The 18,697-nt window shown below is 34.3% G+C and overlaps 1 protein-coding gene and 1 long non-coding RNA gene across 2 annotated transcripts in view; one reads left to right on the forward strand and one right to left on the reverse strand.

Moving 5' to 3' along the window:
* LOC143227473 (CCN family member 2-like) overlaps positions 1-18,697 on the forward strand; it is a 79,507-nt gene that overhangs the window by 55,484 nt on the left and 5,326 nt on the right. Inside the window, exon 4 of the mRNA XM_076458919.1 lies at positions 17,793-17,989. Within this exon, the coding sequence (XP_076315034.1) occupies positions 17,793-17,989 (197 nt within the window). The remainder of the gene's footprint in view (positions 1-17,792; positions 17,990-18,697) is intronic.
* Positions 4,117-18,697, reverse strand: part of LOC143227483 (uncharacterized) — a 65,594-nt gene continuing 51,013 nt past the window's right edge. The window contains exon 5 of the long non-coding RNA XR_013015004.1: positions 4,117-4,812. This is a non-coding gene — a long non-coding RNA (uncharacterized LOC143227483). The remainder of the gene's footprint in view (positions 4,813-18,697) is intronic.

Here is an 18,697-nt window from a genome sequence, read left to right on the forward strand (position 1 = left end):
TAGTTTTTACACTTATGACGTCAGTAGGGTTAAAAACCAGAAATTTGATCTATAAAAAGATATTAAAATGATTTTGGAGCTTCATGTCTAGTCATGCTCCATCTGACGAACACGCTGCTTGGCAATAGCCCGGTTGCATATCTTCTACTGTAAAAGGCTTCGGCGCAAAGCTGTAACATCTTAAGTACATCACTCCTCCATGCTGGTTTTCACAACACCTCAATCATACGGAAAAAAGACTGATCTTCAGAACCTTTTAACAATCCGATAGCAAACAAACATAGGCGTAGTACTGAATGCAATAGCATGAATAGTCGTTCTGTTCACCAGGTGCTTGAAGTATGCAATGATTGGACGTATTTGTTGTCAAAGCAGCTTTTGTACACGTGACTTGTGTTGCTTTTCCAGACAGAGATTTTTTTTTTTTATTCTGTTGTGTGCTAATGCATGAGTAAAGTAAATGGTTTTTGCTAATAACCTTTTGGTTAGTAACTTCTTACAAGTTACAAGGAGCTGCATTTTTCTTACCATGGGTCTTATTCTTGGTAGTCTTAGTGGCACAAGATGATCATTTTCTTTTCAATGTTATAAAGTATAAGGGTGGCTTCGTTTCGAAAGATCTAAAACTCTCAATAGAACAAATCTGTATAATCTATATACCATTATTTATCTCAGAAAGAGCTGTTACACGCCCTTACAAGAGTGATTAATTATTGATAGCGCCTCGCTACTTGTATTCGAAAGATCTAATAAAGTCAAAATTTAGTTCTTAGAAATGACGTTCATTTATATAGACGATGGTTGTCACGTGACTTGCTTATATGAATATTCAAAATTGTTTTAATATAACTTTCTCAACTTTCTGCATACAAACTCCATTTTTATTAACAAATGTCGACACACTGGACACTTTAAATTTATGATACAAAAAAGCGCTGGTGCAGGTTTTGAATGTAATAAATTAAAACCGAAATTATTGAAAAAATTTAAATTACTGTTATCTTAAAACGAAACTGCACGATCGTAACTGCAAACTTTTTCTGCACGAACTTCCTTGTGTGGGTTTAGTTTGGTTTGTTTTGAATTTCGCGTAAAGCTACACGAGGGCTATCTGCACTAGCCGTCCCTAATTTAGCAGTGTAAGGGAAGGCAGCTAGTCATCACCACCCATCGCCAACTCTTGGGCTACTCTTTTACCAACGAACAGTGGGATTGACCGTCCAATTTTAACGCCCCCACGGCTGAAAGGGCGAGCATTTGTGTGACGCCTTGTGTGCAAATGTCTGTATTAATTATATAATCAACAATATGAAAGACCAGACTTTCTAAAATGACTATATCAATTTTATTAAAATGAGTGCATTTATCTTGAATGATATTCACCACAGTATACGGCCCGGCATGGCCAGGTGGATAAGGCACTCGACTCGTAATTCGAGGGCCGCGGGTTTGAATCTCCGTCACACCAAACATGCTCGCCCTTTCAGCCGTGCGGGCGTTATAAAGTTACGGTCAATCCCACTATTCTTTGGTAAAAGAGTAGCTCAATAGTTGGCGGTGGGTGGTGATGACTAGCTGCCTTCCATCTGGTCTTATACTGCTAACTTAGGGACGGCTAGCGCGATATCCCTCGTGTATCTTTGCGCGATATTCAAAACAAACTACAACAGTACATATTACATACTTTGTAAGAGTTTATGGATGAAGTTCTCGCAAGTATTTCCAGCCTATTTATAAAGGCGTTTTTCAGCTGAACCAAGTGTGTTTGGTTGGTGAGATAAATGAAATAAAACATCTTAAGGTGATCACTTGTGGGTTCTATAGAGTTGGAGTCCTCCCTCAAAGAAACATTTACCCAGTTTTTAATCACCCAACTTCCCATTTCTATGGAGGCAGTGATATCATATTCCCCTTAAGGGGGAGTATTATGAAAGTAATCTAGAGATCAGTAAGTTCATCTTAACGGACATTTCCTCGTATCATCAAATATCTACTCCTGAACCTAAAATTTCTTTATACCTTGTAATGAGTTCACAGCTATCCAGGCTGTTTCCACACATGACAACAAAGACCTAGTCGCAGCTGTGTTAGGAACTATGTTAAGACATTTTAGCTATTAAGGTGAACATTGACATTCTTATGTCCCTGCTACTGCTTTTATGCAGTCATTCCCTAACAAGGAAGTATGATATGTCAAAAAGAGGTATTGCTTGTCTGGCTAATACTACTACAGCTGATAGCTTATTACAGAAAAGTTTGCTTTGGCTGCTCTAACATTATCCTTTCACCTCTCTTTTTTTTTAGTGAACAGTACTTCTGGTTACAGATATGGGAAACACTTAATGGTTGTTTGAATATATATAAATTCTCAATAGATTGCACAATGTTATGAACAATTCCATCTTCTATAGACTTTGTAAATGTACATAAAATAATCAAAACTTGAAAAGAGTTTATAAAACCTTAAGGATTTGTTATAAAAAATAAGATAAAACTAGATGAAAACATACACCTAAAAATTTCAAACTTACTCTGTACTTTTTAAATTTCAATCTTACACAAATTTACCTAAATCCTTTTTGGACATACACAGTACAAATATATACTTTAAAGAAAAGTTAAGAGTTGAAGAAAGCAAAGATTTCTTACCCAACAGGAATCAAACTGACTAACCCTACTTTCGGGTTAGTGATGTTTCATACACTTATGCTTACAATTTTAGAAAGCTAGAAACACAAACGATGTTGTTTTTTTTTTCAAATAGAAAACGAACTAGCTTCGAAAGTAAATGTGAATGTTTATGTTAGTAAGTATGCTAGATTGTTTAAGACATGTTATATCATCACCGTGCCATAGTTTTCAAAATAGAAGCCACTATCGTGTGAGAGTCTCTGTGTTGATCAAAGCACATTTACTGTGATAGTTTATTCTCAAATAGTTGCAAAAGATTTTGATATTTATTACTTACCCCACAACACCTATCTTCTTATATGGTAACATAAGGAGATATTTACGTCATCGTACTTAATATTAGCGGCAGTAAGACAGAATGGACAGGAAACACATAACTGTTACCTTTACTTTACGAGATATCCAAGTACATGGTGGTTAACCAATTGATGTTGTATTATAGGGAATAGGCCTTCGAAGTTTCAGTAGACCAAGTCTTTGATGGATGATGACTTTGAAGAACATATTAATATTTGTCCCCCCCAATAAAATCAAAATTGGTTCCAGTACTGACAGAGTACGACCTACCCCTTGTGTAGCTTAGTGTTTACTTAAAAAAAAAACAAATCTTAAACATAATAATAACCATTATTTATCACAGTTGTCTATTCTGTACTTCATACCTGATCATCCCAACGCTAGCCGTTTCATTTCCCTAATAACTCAGAGATAAAGCTCAACTCTTGGGGAAACTTACCATCAGTTATTTTATATTGCCTCTAGCTGTTGAAATCACATTCCCATCCTTCCCTTTTTGTAATGTAGTTTGGTTTGTTTGTTTGTTTGTTTGTTTTGAATTTCGCGCAAAGCAAATCGAGGGCTATCTGCGCTAGCCGGTCCCTCATTTAGCAGTGTAAGACTAGAGGGAAGGCAGCTAATCATCACCACCCACCGCCAACTCTTGGGCTACTCTTTTAGCAACGAATAGTGGGATTGACCGTCACATTATAACACTCCCATGGCTGGGAGGGCGAGCATGTTTGGTGCGACCGAGATTCGAACCCGCGACCCTCGGATTACGAGTCGAACGCGTTAACACGCTTGGCCATGCCGAGCCGTTGTAATGTAGTACACAATTTTAGGTTCTTATGATATCCATCCTTACGTCCGTTTAAAAATAAGAATAGCCGTGGAGGTCGTTTAACTGGTAAGTACTGAAACTAAAGATCAGTTAGACTTTTACAGTTACACTAATGTTTGTTTGTTTTTATATAACAAATTTAAAATCTTCACTTTAAAACTATGTTTTACAAGCAACATTTAAGCTCAAATTTATATCACACATTACCACCACAAAATGGCACAACATAAGTAACAAGCAAAAGTACTCTTCTCCAGTGACGGGAAAGATTAATCGGATTTAATAAAAGTGCCCGTCCCCAGTGACGAGAAACTTTAAGATAAACCATCAAGTTCAATTATTTTATGGACTATAAAAAGGTTAATCGCACTGCACTCTTGGTTTTACTCAGAGTTAAAGCTCTGAGCTACTTGTATCGCCCACCGCGAAAAGTAATTGTTGAGTATTTCGGTGATGCTACGAGCTGTTGAACAATAACGTACGATAAATATACATTTTTATTCTATAAGTTATGTCATGATTTGAAATGTGAATGATAGTGTAGCTAATTCGTAACAATATTTTTTAGTGATATAAAATTGGTATCAACATTTTTCATACCTGTTCTTCCCTCATTTCAAAAGTGAATGTTGAGCTTTTCCTGCATGCGCAGCTTTATAAACACAGTGGTGGAAGACAGCGCCGTAAACGGGGGACGGGCAAACACTCGGACAGACACCACGATTTGCAATATATATACATGTATTAGAGTCGAAGATGGCCCTCTGGTTTGCAATACCGATTGTATCTCGTTTACATCCCGTTTTCGCAAGAATAATAACAATAAGGAAAGTAGTGGTGTTCCCACTTTGAGGTCGTTGGTGCATAAGAAGTGTAGCTGTCAAATCCCACTATTCAGTTAGACAAGACAAACTCAAGAGTTGGCGTTTGGTGCTATGAATAGTATCCTCCCTCAAGTCTATCAGAGACAGCTCGTGCAGATAGCATTGCGTAGATTTGTGCTAGAATCCGAAAAGAAACTGACTTGAAATAAAACATTCACTTAATTTATGCTCTGGAAAACAATACTAAACTACAGCTAAGTTTAATACCTACAAGATGTTATTCCAGAGCAGAAGAAAAAAACGTTACTAATAAAACTTTTACTAACAAAATAAAACATCATTAAATATATATCTGATTTTTTTTTACAACTGGCCTCTTCAAACATAAGCCAATAAATACACCAACAACCGTTATGTAGTTAGTAGTGTTAAAAAGTAGAATTAAGTTAATAACTACAAACTTCCATATATAAGGAAATTCAATTTGAATATCCTGTTTGCATATTAAATAGAGATTACGTATTGTGCGAATAGAACAACATACTATCGGAAAATAAATGGGAACAAGTTGTTACAAAACAAAATAGTAAACTATAACTTTAGGGGAACTGACCTTTTCTTGGGGCCCGGCATGGCCAGGTGGTTAAGGCATTCGACTCTAATCCGAGAGTTGCAGGTTCGAATCCCCGTCATACCAAACATACTCGTTCTTTTAGCCTTGGGAGCGTAATAAAGTGACGGTCAATCCCACTATTCGTTGATAAAAGAGTAGTCAAAAGTTGGCAGAGGGTGGTGAAGACTAGTTGCCTTCCTTCTAGTTTTACACTGCCAAATTGGGGACAGCTAGCGCAGATAGCCCTCGTGTAGCTTGGCGCGAAATTAAAACAAACAGTTCTGCTCTACTCTTTTCCGTCAAAGATATGTCATAAGCTAATATTTAATGTCATTTTATCAGGTTACTTTTTCGAGGGCACCTCTTTGTACAGATTCTAAACTGCCAAATTGTAGATCTGATGTTTCGTGGTTCATACCCTGTTATTGCTCAAAAGGAAAATCGTATTCCACACTTCTGGCCCACAAGAGGGTTATATTTTAGGTAAATATTCAAAGTTCCTTTGTAAGGTACATAAGGCTGGTGCTTTCGAATTCTAGTTTCAAGTGGTTAATCTTCTATACCATTAGTTATACGGTTCTTGTAATGTATAATATCTTGTGTTGTTTTGCCAGTTTTATATAGTATGAGTTATATGGTTCTGGTTGTGTTTTCACTCTAATTTTCTGTGTCCATCAGTTTTGCAGTTTTCCTGGTGTTTAATTTCAGGTGTAATCTTCCACACGACTAGTTACACGGTTTTAGTAGTGTTTAATCGCTGGTGCTATCATTTTAATATCATAGACCATTAGTTATATGTTTTTAGTAGTGTTTAGCCTTCGGTGTCGTCATTCCAATTCAACATATCATTAGTTGTGTGGTTCTAGTAGTGTTTAATCTCTAGATTTGTAACAACATTCTTTACCATTAGTTGTACAATTGTAGGAACTATCATGCAAGATATGAACCTTATCTTTATTTCTCGTTTCTCTTATCATTATATGTCTTCAAATGGAATCAAACTTAAAATCACCCTTCCTTATTCTAAATATGTTTTTCTATAACTGTATTATTGGGGAAGTATTGTTTAGCAGGGACAAATTTAATATGTACTAGTGTGATCGTGTGACAACTCAACACGCGCTGTAAACAGTTCACTCAGCTTCGTGCACTAAAGAGGGTATAGTTATTATAAGAGTTTTAAAAATAACTCTTTTTGATTAAAGAGATTTAAGCTAAACTTTCAACTTTGAATTAAACCTAAGAAGTTAGCTATAAGCGTACATCTTTTTCTAACGTTAGGTCTAATCAGTCAGGCGTTAATTTTTAATACAAATATATGTATTTTATTCAACTTTAATTAGCTACTTTTCCTAAACATGTGAAAACTTCCGCCTTGTGTCGCTGTGAACAGAGTATATCAGTATGCTTGGAACCACTGTACTTTTCGAATTTCCGTAGCGTTATTCGGAATACGTTAAATAAAAATATGCAACATCGTTTATACAAAAGAACTAACATACGATATATGATGAATAAAGCTAAAATAAAAACGAAATCTAATACAAACATAGTCTGTAATGAGATTAGGAAACTACGTTGGTATCATGTCACTATTCGAAAGACGCGTGAGAGAAGTGTCGTAGCTTAATTGAATTGCTGCTGTATAGTGCTTTTATAATTTTCGATCGGTCTGTTTCAGTAAAGCAATTTTATAGCTACATGATAAAACTTTAAGTTTCTGTCAAACGCATCGTGCTGTAGATACAAATAGAGGAGCAAATTTTCTTATAAAATCAGCTTTACAACAACTAGAAAAAAAATAAAGAATTGTCCACCTGCTTGGCATAGGTTGACTTTTATCCAAATAAAATAATTAATTCATAACTATTGGTGCTTGTCACATTAGTAATTGTCTTTTTTTATCAACAAAAAATTATAATATTGTGGATATGGCGACACAACAATGATTGGCTTCGGCTCAGCTGACAAAATCTGAAGATTAAATTCAGATTAAAGAATCGGAACATATAAAGAAATAGCGTTCAAATGTTGTAAAGAAAGAACATATGTGGCCACATTTCATTCAAACGGTTTTCTTTTGTCTGAAACGTTGACCACATTAAAACTCGTTCTTTATATATGTTTCTATTCAATATATCGTTTGTTTTTCTCCTTAAAGAATAATGTTACCACGAATAACTTGTGTAGTTTCTGTAGTAATAGTAAGGTATCTTCAGTTTGGAAGTAAAACATAATTAGATGATAATAACTAGCCAACTGCCTTAGTAACACATAACACTATGTAACACAAATTATGTTCCTGGAAAAATGGCCATTATTCCCTTCAAACTTTGCTTTGTGACCTGGAAAATGAAATTTAGAAATTAACTTATTTTCTATGTAAAAACTGGCACATTTGCGCATTTTCATTTACATAAGGTATGAATAAAACAACATATGAATCAAGAGTTACATATATTTATACTAAAGTTATACAAAAACGTTTAGAAGTGAGTAGTTTTTCGAGATTTGCGACTGTAATGTGAATCACTTTCACCTATCAGCCCCCAAATATCGTCTTCCATCATGTTTTCGTTAAACGCTCCCAGGTCACAAAGCAATGTTTGAAGAGAAAAATAGGTCTTTTCCATTTACTTTAGGCATAAGTAATTGGGAAATAACACTTTCTGCCCAGAAACAAGAAAAAGTAAAAATTTTGTTACATATTGTTATTTTTATAGTATTCTTGAATAAAATATTCACATAAATTACGTTAAATTCGTAAATAGCCGAGAGTTTCGTTTATCAAGAACAAGTTGACAAATGTTAGCGGTGAGTTCAATAGAATTACGATAAAGCGGGAACTTTTATTTATAGTTTTCGACTAAGCAGCACAAAGCTAAAAAATAAAGCATTACGTTTTGACTCACACAAAATTAAAGTGTAGAAATGAATAACTGAATTAAAACTCGCAATGAAACTAATGGTATCTGAACCTTATAAGAATAAATTGCTAAAATGGACATACACGTGTCTAGTTGGAGTTCTAGTCGCATACGATATTGCAAATAAAATGTCTTAACTAGTGTGAACTAAAAAATATATAAGTTCAGAATTAAGACTCTGAAATGTGCATCACAGAAGAGTAGACACTCAACCCACATTAACAAAAGGTATGGGATTTTAAGGAAAATCTTTCCACCGTCATGGAAACAGGGAATGAGGGCGCTAAGTCAACAATTTTTTTTATAAGATACAGCTTAAAAATATAACAGTATTTCTGATGATAACAGATATTTAAATTTATTAGAACAATTACAAGAGCTAGGATTCTGTAAACTCAGTATATTAAGCTAAATCCTAAATACTTTAGGGTGTAAAGTTGTTCACGATGTCATCAAATATGTCATCATTAATTCTTTAAAGCTTTGTGTAGTTTTGAAATGATGTTGCTGTTTTTGTTTCACGTTTTTGTTGTTTTTCTAACACCAAACAGTAATGCTTATCTGCGTAGAATATATTTTAAATAGCAATGAAAACGAAATGAATTAAAAATGAAAAATGTTAGGTGTATAAAATTAAATTAACGAGGACTATTATCTATACCTAATCATTAACAATGTTGATTTTGACAGTGTCGTCAGTTAGAGTAAAACTGTCAAATGCTAAAGGGGAATAGCAAGTTAAAACGTGTTTAAAAAGTATCGCTGCTTATTATCACAGCAGTGAAATCCAAGTGTGAGAAATGGTTATTTGTGTGTCATATTGCTTACACATCAGTGGTCTTTGTTAAGAGAAAAATAACTGTAACAGAGCTATATATAGTGTGGAGGATTGCTAGAGTAGAGTCTCCTATTCACAATGTCTCTCCACAACCTAGATGGACAGTTGTGATTGTACATTTGAAGGAGAAAAGCTTATTATACTGTCAATCATTTCAGAGCATGTACTACCCGGCAAACACATTGCAGAACCTATAGTTACCTGCGTTTAAGCCATCAGTAAGGTTGGTGTGGAAGATTGGCTCAAGTGGTGTTCAGTAAACAGAAGGCATTTTTTAAAGCCATAATCATATGACTTCTATTGATAATTCGAGGAGTATCACAGTGAGTGATACTAACAAGCCATGAGGATATAGGTTTATCAATAGATTCAGTAAACGCATCCTATACTAGACCCATCTCAATATACCCATATTTAGAAGCAAGAAATAAATGTACAGTTAACAGACCATTTAAACTGTAAATCGTATGGTTTATGATGCAGGAAAATACACTACCGTGAGGGATAATGTAACAGGTATCCCAATTTTACAGCATACTCAAAATAAAAATTGCAGATATTATTTGTGCAAACACTTCACTGAATAAATGTGGAAAATCCTTGTGCAGAGCTAAAACCCCTGATGATGAAAAGGATCCATTATATTTACTGCAGTATCTCTGTCTGGAACTGAAAGATCCATAGTCTAACTTCAAGCAAATGAGAGTACGATAAATTTGAAACATTGAACATTTATTTATTAGAAGGAAGGGAAGACACAAATACTATCCAGAACTTTGAATTTATGTTACTTTATTTAAAATAAAGGTCGGTTTACCCATAGTTATCAACCTGAGCATAAATCCATGCATCATCTCAATGAAGATCAAGATCGGAGTGAAAATTCTGTTTGTAGCAGAAAATCATCAAATGGTTTTAAACCATCTGGAGTAACTTACTTACATAGTAAACGAGGACAACTTGGAGTTACTTCTCATTAAGGTAATCTACGTAAAAGCTGTTTAAAACTGTTGATGAAAGTTGTTCAGTAAGGGCATTAAGTCTTAAGCTTTCTTTATTCAAGGGGGTGTTCTTGCTATCCCTTGACGTTTTCGTTATCACAGTGGAAATACTTAACTAAATTACATGAAACTTAGTATGAACTTTCTAAATACTGTTTAGTTTCTACACTAGAAGTTAATAGAAGTTCATTTAGTATTAGCATCATTTTTAAGTTTTGAAATGTCCGAAATTTTGTTGTGAGAATGTTCAGAAAAAAATATCAATAATGCTTCCTTTCGACGTAGAATTTTGTATAATGGATAAGAAAATTCCCTTTCATGTATTCATTGTATGTATATATATGTGTGTGTGTGTGTGTGTGTATATATTAATAATGTTCGATACTTTATGTTGTTAATTGAATCAAATCATTCATCGCTTCTGTCATAAATCATAACAAATACGAAAACAACCAACAGGGTTATTAGTGATGTAGGATATCGCTTTTAAAATAGGCCGACTGTAGTCCATTGGTTAGCTTGCCAGACTATGGATCTGTCGGTCAGTCGTTCGCATACCATTAACAAATAAAAATTCCATTACACGCTTCAGATGGTGGTCAAATCCAACTATTTAGCCATACAAGAGTTGGAAGTGGATGATGTGGACTGTCTTTATTCGTTCTAGTTTATAATTCAAGATTAGGGATGATTAATGCAAATAGTCTGAGTATTTTTATCCAAATAACCAAGAGCAAACAATCTTCTAAAATGTCGTTACTACTACCTGCTAGGTTAGATATCATAATTTTTACCAACGATACTTTTACTTCAGACCAATTTATATTTAACAAAAATAGTTTGTTTACAATAAATAGTAGTTCATTTTATTTATATGTGTTTTTAGTATGATTAACTTAACAACAGCATTAAATAAGAAAATATTTTAATCAACTTAATTGTTTATCATTGCTTATGTACTTGCTAAGCCTAACTCAGCTTACAATATATCTTGTCACAGAAGACAACTCGTATTTTTCAAACAGTTGGAATTTAGCTTGATATCATTTTCAGGAAAGAATTCTCAGACCTATGGTTTGTGTCAAGGTGTAGTAAACTTCCCATTAGACTCCTTTTGTTTACATCTAAAAGAACTCTGGGCAGCGTCGAAAACCATGAATTACCAATAAAACACCTTTATTTGCTTTTTATTAATGTATAAATATTATCACTTCTTCTATCCAATTATTTTTAGCCACTTGGCTCTAAATAGGTTCATTTTTAGTTGTGTAGTCTACAGACTGTGAAAAGGGTAACGAACAATAACTGCAATAATAATATCACTAACAGAGAAGAAAACTCACGTGAGAAACATGATTCATTATGTTTTCAAGGAATAAAAGTGTTTTAGCAAAATAAATCTTATAAGGCTCGTACACACAATGTTAAAAGAGTGTGTGTGTGTGTTTTCTTAGAGCAAAGCCACCTCAGGCTATCTTCTGAGCCCATCGAAGAGAATCAAACCCCTAATTTTAGCGTTGTAAATCCAGATCCAGAGACATGCTGCTGTACTGGGGGAGATACAATGTTTAAAACGAGGGTTCTAAGTTGCGAAGCGTAATCAGTATGCAAAGCATGTTAATACTATGAAAACCTGGGGATATACTTCCCCAGAAACTACATAGATACTATTGTATTCAATCTAGAAGCAACTCTGCATGAACTATATCTTAAACATTTGCATGGATATTCACATAAAATCCACAAACATCCAGTGAAAAGTCGGAAAATCATCATTTTGTTGTAACACTGTGTGTGTTTTATTACAGTGAAGTACTGCTTTATACATGCAAAGTAGTTATTAATATTTATATTATATTACTAATTAAAACAACTCTCTACAATAATAGTATGTCAGCTATTTCAGTCATTGACTATAGTATACTTACATGTACGTACTACTGAAATAACAGGTTGGCATGCTACATTTTTCTTAGGCTTTTCAGTAAATAACTGAAATACAGTTTAAATATTCGTAGAAGTGTCAGAATAATTATGTGTTAAAGCAAGAGCATTCTCTCTTTCTTCGGTTCGTGTACACCATAAGTAATTATTCAACTAGTGGAGAATAGATACTGAACCTATTGAAGCACGTTTTAAGGAATCAGTCTGTATCTTGGGTTTAGAGAGGTATGAAAAGCCATCTTGTCTTCCATCGTTGAAGTTCTTCATCAGTTGTTATGAGTTACCGACTGTAGTATTGTTGCGTCATGTTATTTTGACTTTCTGAATTTTTCTAGTTGCTTTAATTGAGTACTATTACATCAGAGTATCTAATATTGCATGTAATGCTATACGCTTCTGTTGGAGCATAAATACGTGTCAAAAGATTATTTTTTTAAATCTAGACTTCGTGATTGTAATTAAACTTAAAGATAAAATACCTTTTGTGGCGATTTTTAAATTATCACAGATTATACTGTCATAACAGAATAGAGAAGAATAATTCATCTTATCAAGTGTCTAAAGTAATTGAGCTATCCTCTGTGGAATTTGAAAAAGTGACAATTATTTAAAGCTCTGAACACAAATGTGTTTGTTTATTTGTTTTGAATTTCGCGAGGGCTATCTGCGCTAGTCGTCCCTAATTTAGCAGTGTAAGACTAGAGGGAAGGCAACTAATCATTATTACCACCCACCGCCATTCCTGGGGCTACTCTTTTACCAATGAATAGTGATATTGATCGTTAGATTATAACGCCCCTACGGCTGAAAGGGGAACATATTTAGTGCAACAGGAATTCGGTCCCGCGACTCTCAGATTAGGAGAAGAGTGCGTTAACCACCTGGCCATGCTATGCACGAAACATCTGTGATAGTCAACAATATAACTAATATTTCTATATGTCTAGTTGATTTTTTTAAAATTACTTTAAAGTAAGTGGATTATGTGGTATTTCTTTACTGTTGAAATTTATCGTCAATAACTCACACATACATCTTACTTTAAAGATTCCAGCCTATAACAGTACGGCTTCGGACTTCCAATAACAAAGTGTTAATAGAAGCCATTGCATGCAACTGTTTCAAGCCAAAGAATACTAATATTTCTTGAGAAAAATGTGGACTATGTATGAAACGTTAAATACCATAAACAACCACGATATATTTATATAAGAATAATTTTTATATCATAAATTTAGAGGGTTCAGCCAAACTCCACCCACACCCCTTGCATACGTACGTGCTTATATCTTGAGATGGGCAGAAAATTTCTAAAAACATTCTGTAAATGTATTGTTTACAGACGGGACTCTTAGAACCTGTGATAAAAGGGAAGTTGAAATATATTTTTGATATTTTTTGTGAATTCTACTAAATAAATATTATATAATGATAAAATATCAATTTTTTAAATAGAATTAAAATTATATCTTACATAAAGTTTGTAATATAAAAGTGTGCGTTTTACACCAGAAAGGCACACCCCAGTCCTTATAGGACGAATGCTAAAAAGTGTGACACTTAAAGCATGTCTGTGAGATATTACTCTGATTTCCTGTATGAACGATGAAAATAGTGCTGACTCCACATGGACTTCAAACGCTGTGTTTATTAAAAATAATTACTAATAAAAATGCGTCAATGGCTTTGTGTATGATGACAGTTAAGTTTCCCTAAAACCGAATTCGGCCCAGTGGTTGTCATACTGTGCGTGTTTTCTTAAAGCAAATCCACATGAGACTATCTACTGAGCCCACCGAGGGGACACGAACCCCTGATTTTAGCGTTATAAAGCCGGAGACATACCGCTGTACTAGCGGGTGATTGTCATACTGAACTGTGAATCTAAACTAATATGGTTTGTGTCCATTTATCGCTCGTAAAAGAAATAACGATCTCCGTCCTGAGGCCATGGATGTACAAGAAGAGTTGGTATTGTATAGCGACAAATAAATACCTTAGCTTTAGTTCATCACTGCTAAATTAGGGCCGGTTAACGCAGATGTGTGCTAAGTTTAATAAACAACGAAACCATAAAATATTTAACCTCCTCATAGTGTTAAACGTTTTTCAAAAAATATGTGCTGAGCTATTGCAATGTGTCTTGGGGTGTTTAAGCATCGGTAAAATAAATACTATGCGTCATAAAGAAATAGTTCTTCGTATATATATATATATATATCAATTAAATTATAGGGAATATAAATCCATATTTATCTGAAGTACTCAACAGGGAGAGCTATCTGCTCAACGTCTGTTTATTTGTTGTTAAGCGCAAAAGTACATAACGTACGATCTATATTGCTCTCACTACTAATATGAAATCCCAGTTTTTAGTGTTATAAGCTTCAAGACTTACTAGTACTGATGGAAGGGGTGCTCAACGTAGCCTGCATTCCTGAGATGATGTGATAAGCAGCTGAACACGATTGTCTAATATTAAAAATGGATAAACACTAAAAGCTTTATTATTCGGTTTTTGGTTATGGAAAGGTTTAAAATCGGTTGTGTAAAGTGTCTGCTGCATTGGTGAAAGATAGGCGTATTGATCAAACGATATGCTTCTCCTTTATAAGGTTATCCATCAAACAAGTTCGCCTTTCTGATAACTGAAAATAGTAACAACAGGTTTCAGAAACGTCTGCTATACTTGAGGCTAAGTGTAATAGATATGAATTTATTGAACTGTTTGTCCGCGAAAGATAATAATAATTATACGTTTGGATCCATACAATACCAATGAAATAAAGTACAATACTATATATTGTTGTATAAGACGTGTAACCATCTTCTTTGCCTCATGGTAAATGATACTACGAAGATATTTTCGTTTTTGTACCACTTTTTTCCTCAAATATCTTTGGGGCATTGTCAAAAATATGAAAGGTGGGCATTCATTGTGCAGTGTGATTTTGATTCGTACCTATTGCTTTTGTGGTCCTTTTGTCTCCATCTAGCAGAGACTGTAAATCTAAGGTAAGATGTTTTTGGAGTATTCATATAGGTATTGGCCTTGGCTAGACCACTGATTGTTCACATTATTGCTGAGTGAAAGATGATAAATTCTTACCTTGTAAAGCAACTGTAGTATAAAATATTGCACTAAAGGTGGTCGAAGTATAAAAAAGGGAATTAAATAATCAATGGGCTGATATATAACCACGCGTTATTAAGTAATTAAGTATAGCATTTATGTATATCAGAACATCTGGTATGAGTATTAAAAAGTTTACTAATAAATCAGAGAACAACGTTTCACCCTTCCTAGTTCATCTTCAGACTAACATGAAGATGACTTAATAAGGTCGAAACGTTGTTCTCTGCTGTATTAGTCGCCATAATAGTCGCCATCTTCTTTGCTATAAGAAACACACACACACGCTTTATTAGTAAACGTTTTAATACCCCTACCAGTGGGTAACATTTTTATTTCTAGTGGGTTTCTCGTCATCAACAATTAAGTATAACATTTAGTTTGAAAAACGGTAACCTAGCCAGTCGTTTATAAAATATTTTGGTGTTTTATATAATTACATACAATGCAATGGTAGAGCTTATATTTCTTTGGCCACAAACTCAGGTATATACTGTATAAAAATGGATCAGATCAAACGTTTGTTTACACCTCTTAAAGCATTGGAAAAAGTTTGGAATATTTAGCCTAATCGTGCATTTTACGTTGACAGGTGGTATAACAATTACTATAATTAATACAGATTCTGTATTCTTCCAAATAGACCTTCATTTAACAGCTGATATCTTTGACTGGTTAATTCAGCAATATTCTTGAATACGGGATGTTAACAACACTACTCTTGATTCTATCTCTCAATGTACTGTGTCAGGTGACCTTCGCTTTCAAAAGGAGCTCATTATTTTATGATCATTTTGTTTGACCAGCAGGTCCAAAAATAATGATATCTTTACTTACTCCTTCTATATCCTTTCGTGTGAAAAACAAACAAACAAAATATAGAGATATTTCTGAAGAGTCAGAAACCACGATACAAGAAGTTGAGCAGATGATGACATCTTATCAAGAATATCACGGATATCTCGACGTGGTTCTCAGTTTGCTGGTTTTTTTATATAAATAAGAAAAGGAGGAAAATCCAGCTCCTAATGGCTTCACCCGCCATGAAGTCCTATAAATGGGTGTGCTAACTATGAAAGCAGGGACAACACATTCAGAACCACATTTCATGGGAACTATACTGTAAAATTAGTATCAGACATGCTGTCCGGTACATTCGTATAGAGAGTACATCTGTAGTGTTCAGTTGACTTTAGCGGCAGCAGACTAGGTTATTCACCTTGATAAAGCAACCGCAGAGCTACCTATTTATATATACTGCAGAGTAAAGTGTAGTGATCCAGGCCTCACTAATTACCACGAATCTCCCATTTAACAGTTTATCAGATAGGCGGTTATTTAGGTTTCAGAGAAAGTAAATTGTAGAAACAGAAGGACCCTTCTTGGGAATCTCAGTCTAGCGGTATTTGTAAACTGAACCAAAACTTATTTACGTTTAGGAATGATCGTCTCAAATACCTTCGTTATTGATCTTTCCATTTTAAATGTTTACTTTACGAGTTACCCGCCTACGTGTGTTTCATATTTAATTATTAACGTATCTCGTATAAAATCTTTTATTTTCCAGTTTAAGATCACTATACATGTTACATCACAGTGTATGTTTCAAGCTTAGGGCCACATCTCATTTATAACTGTTTAAAGTTTTAAATTCTCAATCATTAAGAATATGATTGCCCCCCAGTGGCACAGCGGTATGTGTTTGTTTGTTTGTTTTGGAATTTCGCACAAAGCTACTCGAGGGCTATCTGTGCTAGCCGTCCCTAATTTAGCAGTGTAAGACTAGAGGGAAGGCAGCTAGTCATCACCACCCACCGCCAACTCTTGGGCTACTCTTTTACCAACGAATAGTGGGATTGACCGTCACATTATACACCTCCACGGCTGGGAGGGCGAGCATGTTTAGCGCGACGCGGGCGCAAACCCGCGACCCTCGGATTACGAGTCGCACGCCTTACGCGCTTGGCCATGCCAGGCCGGTGGTATGTGTGCGGACTCCCACCGCTAAATATCGGGTTTCGATACCCTTGGTGAACAGAGCACAGATATCCCGTTGTGTAGCTTTGTGCTTAATTCTAAACAAACAAAAATATGATCCAAATTTTTTGATTTATTCATAATTAGTGATCATTAAAACTTCCAACAGCTTGGAAAGTTTCACTTTTGTTTGTACATCATCAAAATTATACAGATAAGAGGGCTGGTTACATTTGCACTGGTATTGATGATAATTTAATTGGAATGGAGTGAAAGTAATGTGTTTTTGTGTAAAGAAAACCTGAAATATATGCAAGGTATGTTGTAAATATAACGTTCTAAAGTCATATAACCTATTTCGTAATCAACCCTTAGAATTTTCTTTTCCTTTCAAAATTAGCCAGTGTCCAATGAAACACTTTGAAAAAAATATCTTCTTATAGGAAAGCTCGGTAGCAAATAAGTTCTTACCGGAAGATCTGAATGGCTCAAGAAAACAACTGGGAAAGAAGTTAATGGGACATCGTGACATATTTAGATTGATACCATTTACCTGTTTAACATTGTTGATATAGTTGTGGTCCAGTGTGATAAGAATGTTTAATTGTGGAATATTTCGCTACTTTCTAAGAACTACCATGCAATTTTTCATTTTATTTTATTTGTAAGAAATATTCCCTATAACATATATCAAACGTGATTTACAAAACTGCTACATTTTCAGATATAAAAGTGACGTGTAACAGGTATTCTACTAACTGGACCCCGTGTTCAGTTACATGTGGCATAGGATCATCTAGAAGGCTAACCAACGATAACGACGATTGTGAATTGAGAAACGAAACTCGTTTGTGTCAGTTGAAACCATGTAACCACGCATTTGGTGATGTTACAACCATTTACAGTTCTCACAGTAGACGAGTAAGTACAACAGTTTACATGATATTTAGTGTTATTTTTAATTGTCATGTTATAAACGTCTTCAATAACTCGTGTAATGCAAATAATGAAAAGATATTGTTAATTCTACAATGGAAGAAAACGATCAGTATGGTATTTTTCAGCAGTAACCTTAAAAATTATATATAACCATAGAGAAATTAGAAAGGTTTTATATTTTGAAGGGAAGAGAAGGAAATTGCAAATATTAGAATTTGTTTTAAAATGTTGTTTAGTTTGAAACTTCAAGATTAATTGAATATCAATATCCTAAGAACATTAGAAAGAATTGTATTATTTAGCATGATTTGATACACTGCTCATTCCAATGTTACAACAAACATAGACGTAGGTTTATTGGAATCGGTTTGGTTATATATTTCAGTTACTTTATTTACAATATCACAAGTGTCCATATTTACATATAGCTTTGCGATTCTCTCACACAAACTGTTAATCAGTTGTGAGCTTGAAAGGAAGGCATGATTACAATATTAAAAGAAAACTAGTATACAATACTTATGTTATTTATACGTCACGTTCAATGCCAAATAGAAAAAAACACCAACCAAAAAAAACCAAAACGACTTTACACCATTATAAACCTCATACAATACAACTGCCTTAAACATCTAAGGATAAAATAATCTCTGAAATGCATCTTTAATCCTCTTATGTTACATATCCTCA

The sequence above is a fragment of the Tachypleus tridentatus genome, chromosome 1 (genome assembly GCF_004210375.1).
Source record: "Tachypleus tridentatus isolate NWPU-2018 chromosome 1, ASM421037v1, whole genome shotgun sequence".
In the NCBI taxonomy this organism is placed as follows: Eukaryota; Metazoa; Arthropoda; class Merostomata; order Xiphosura; family Limulidae; genus Tachypleus; species Tachypleus tridentatus.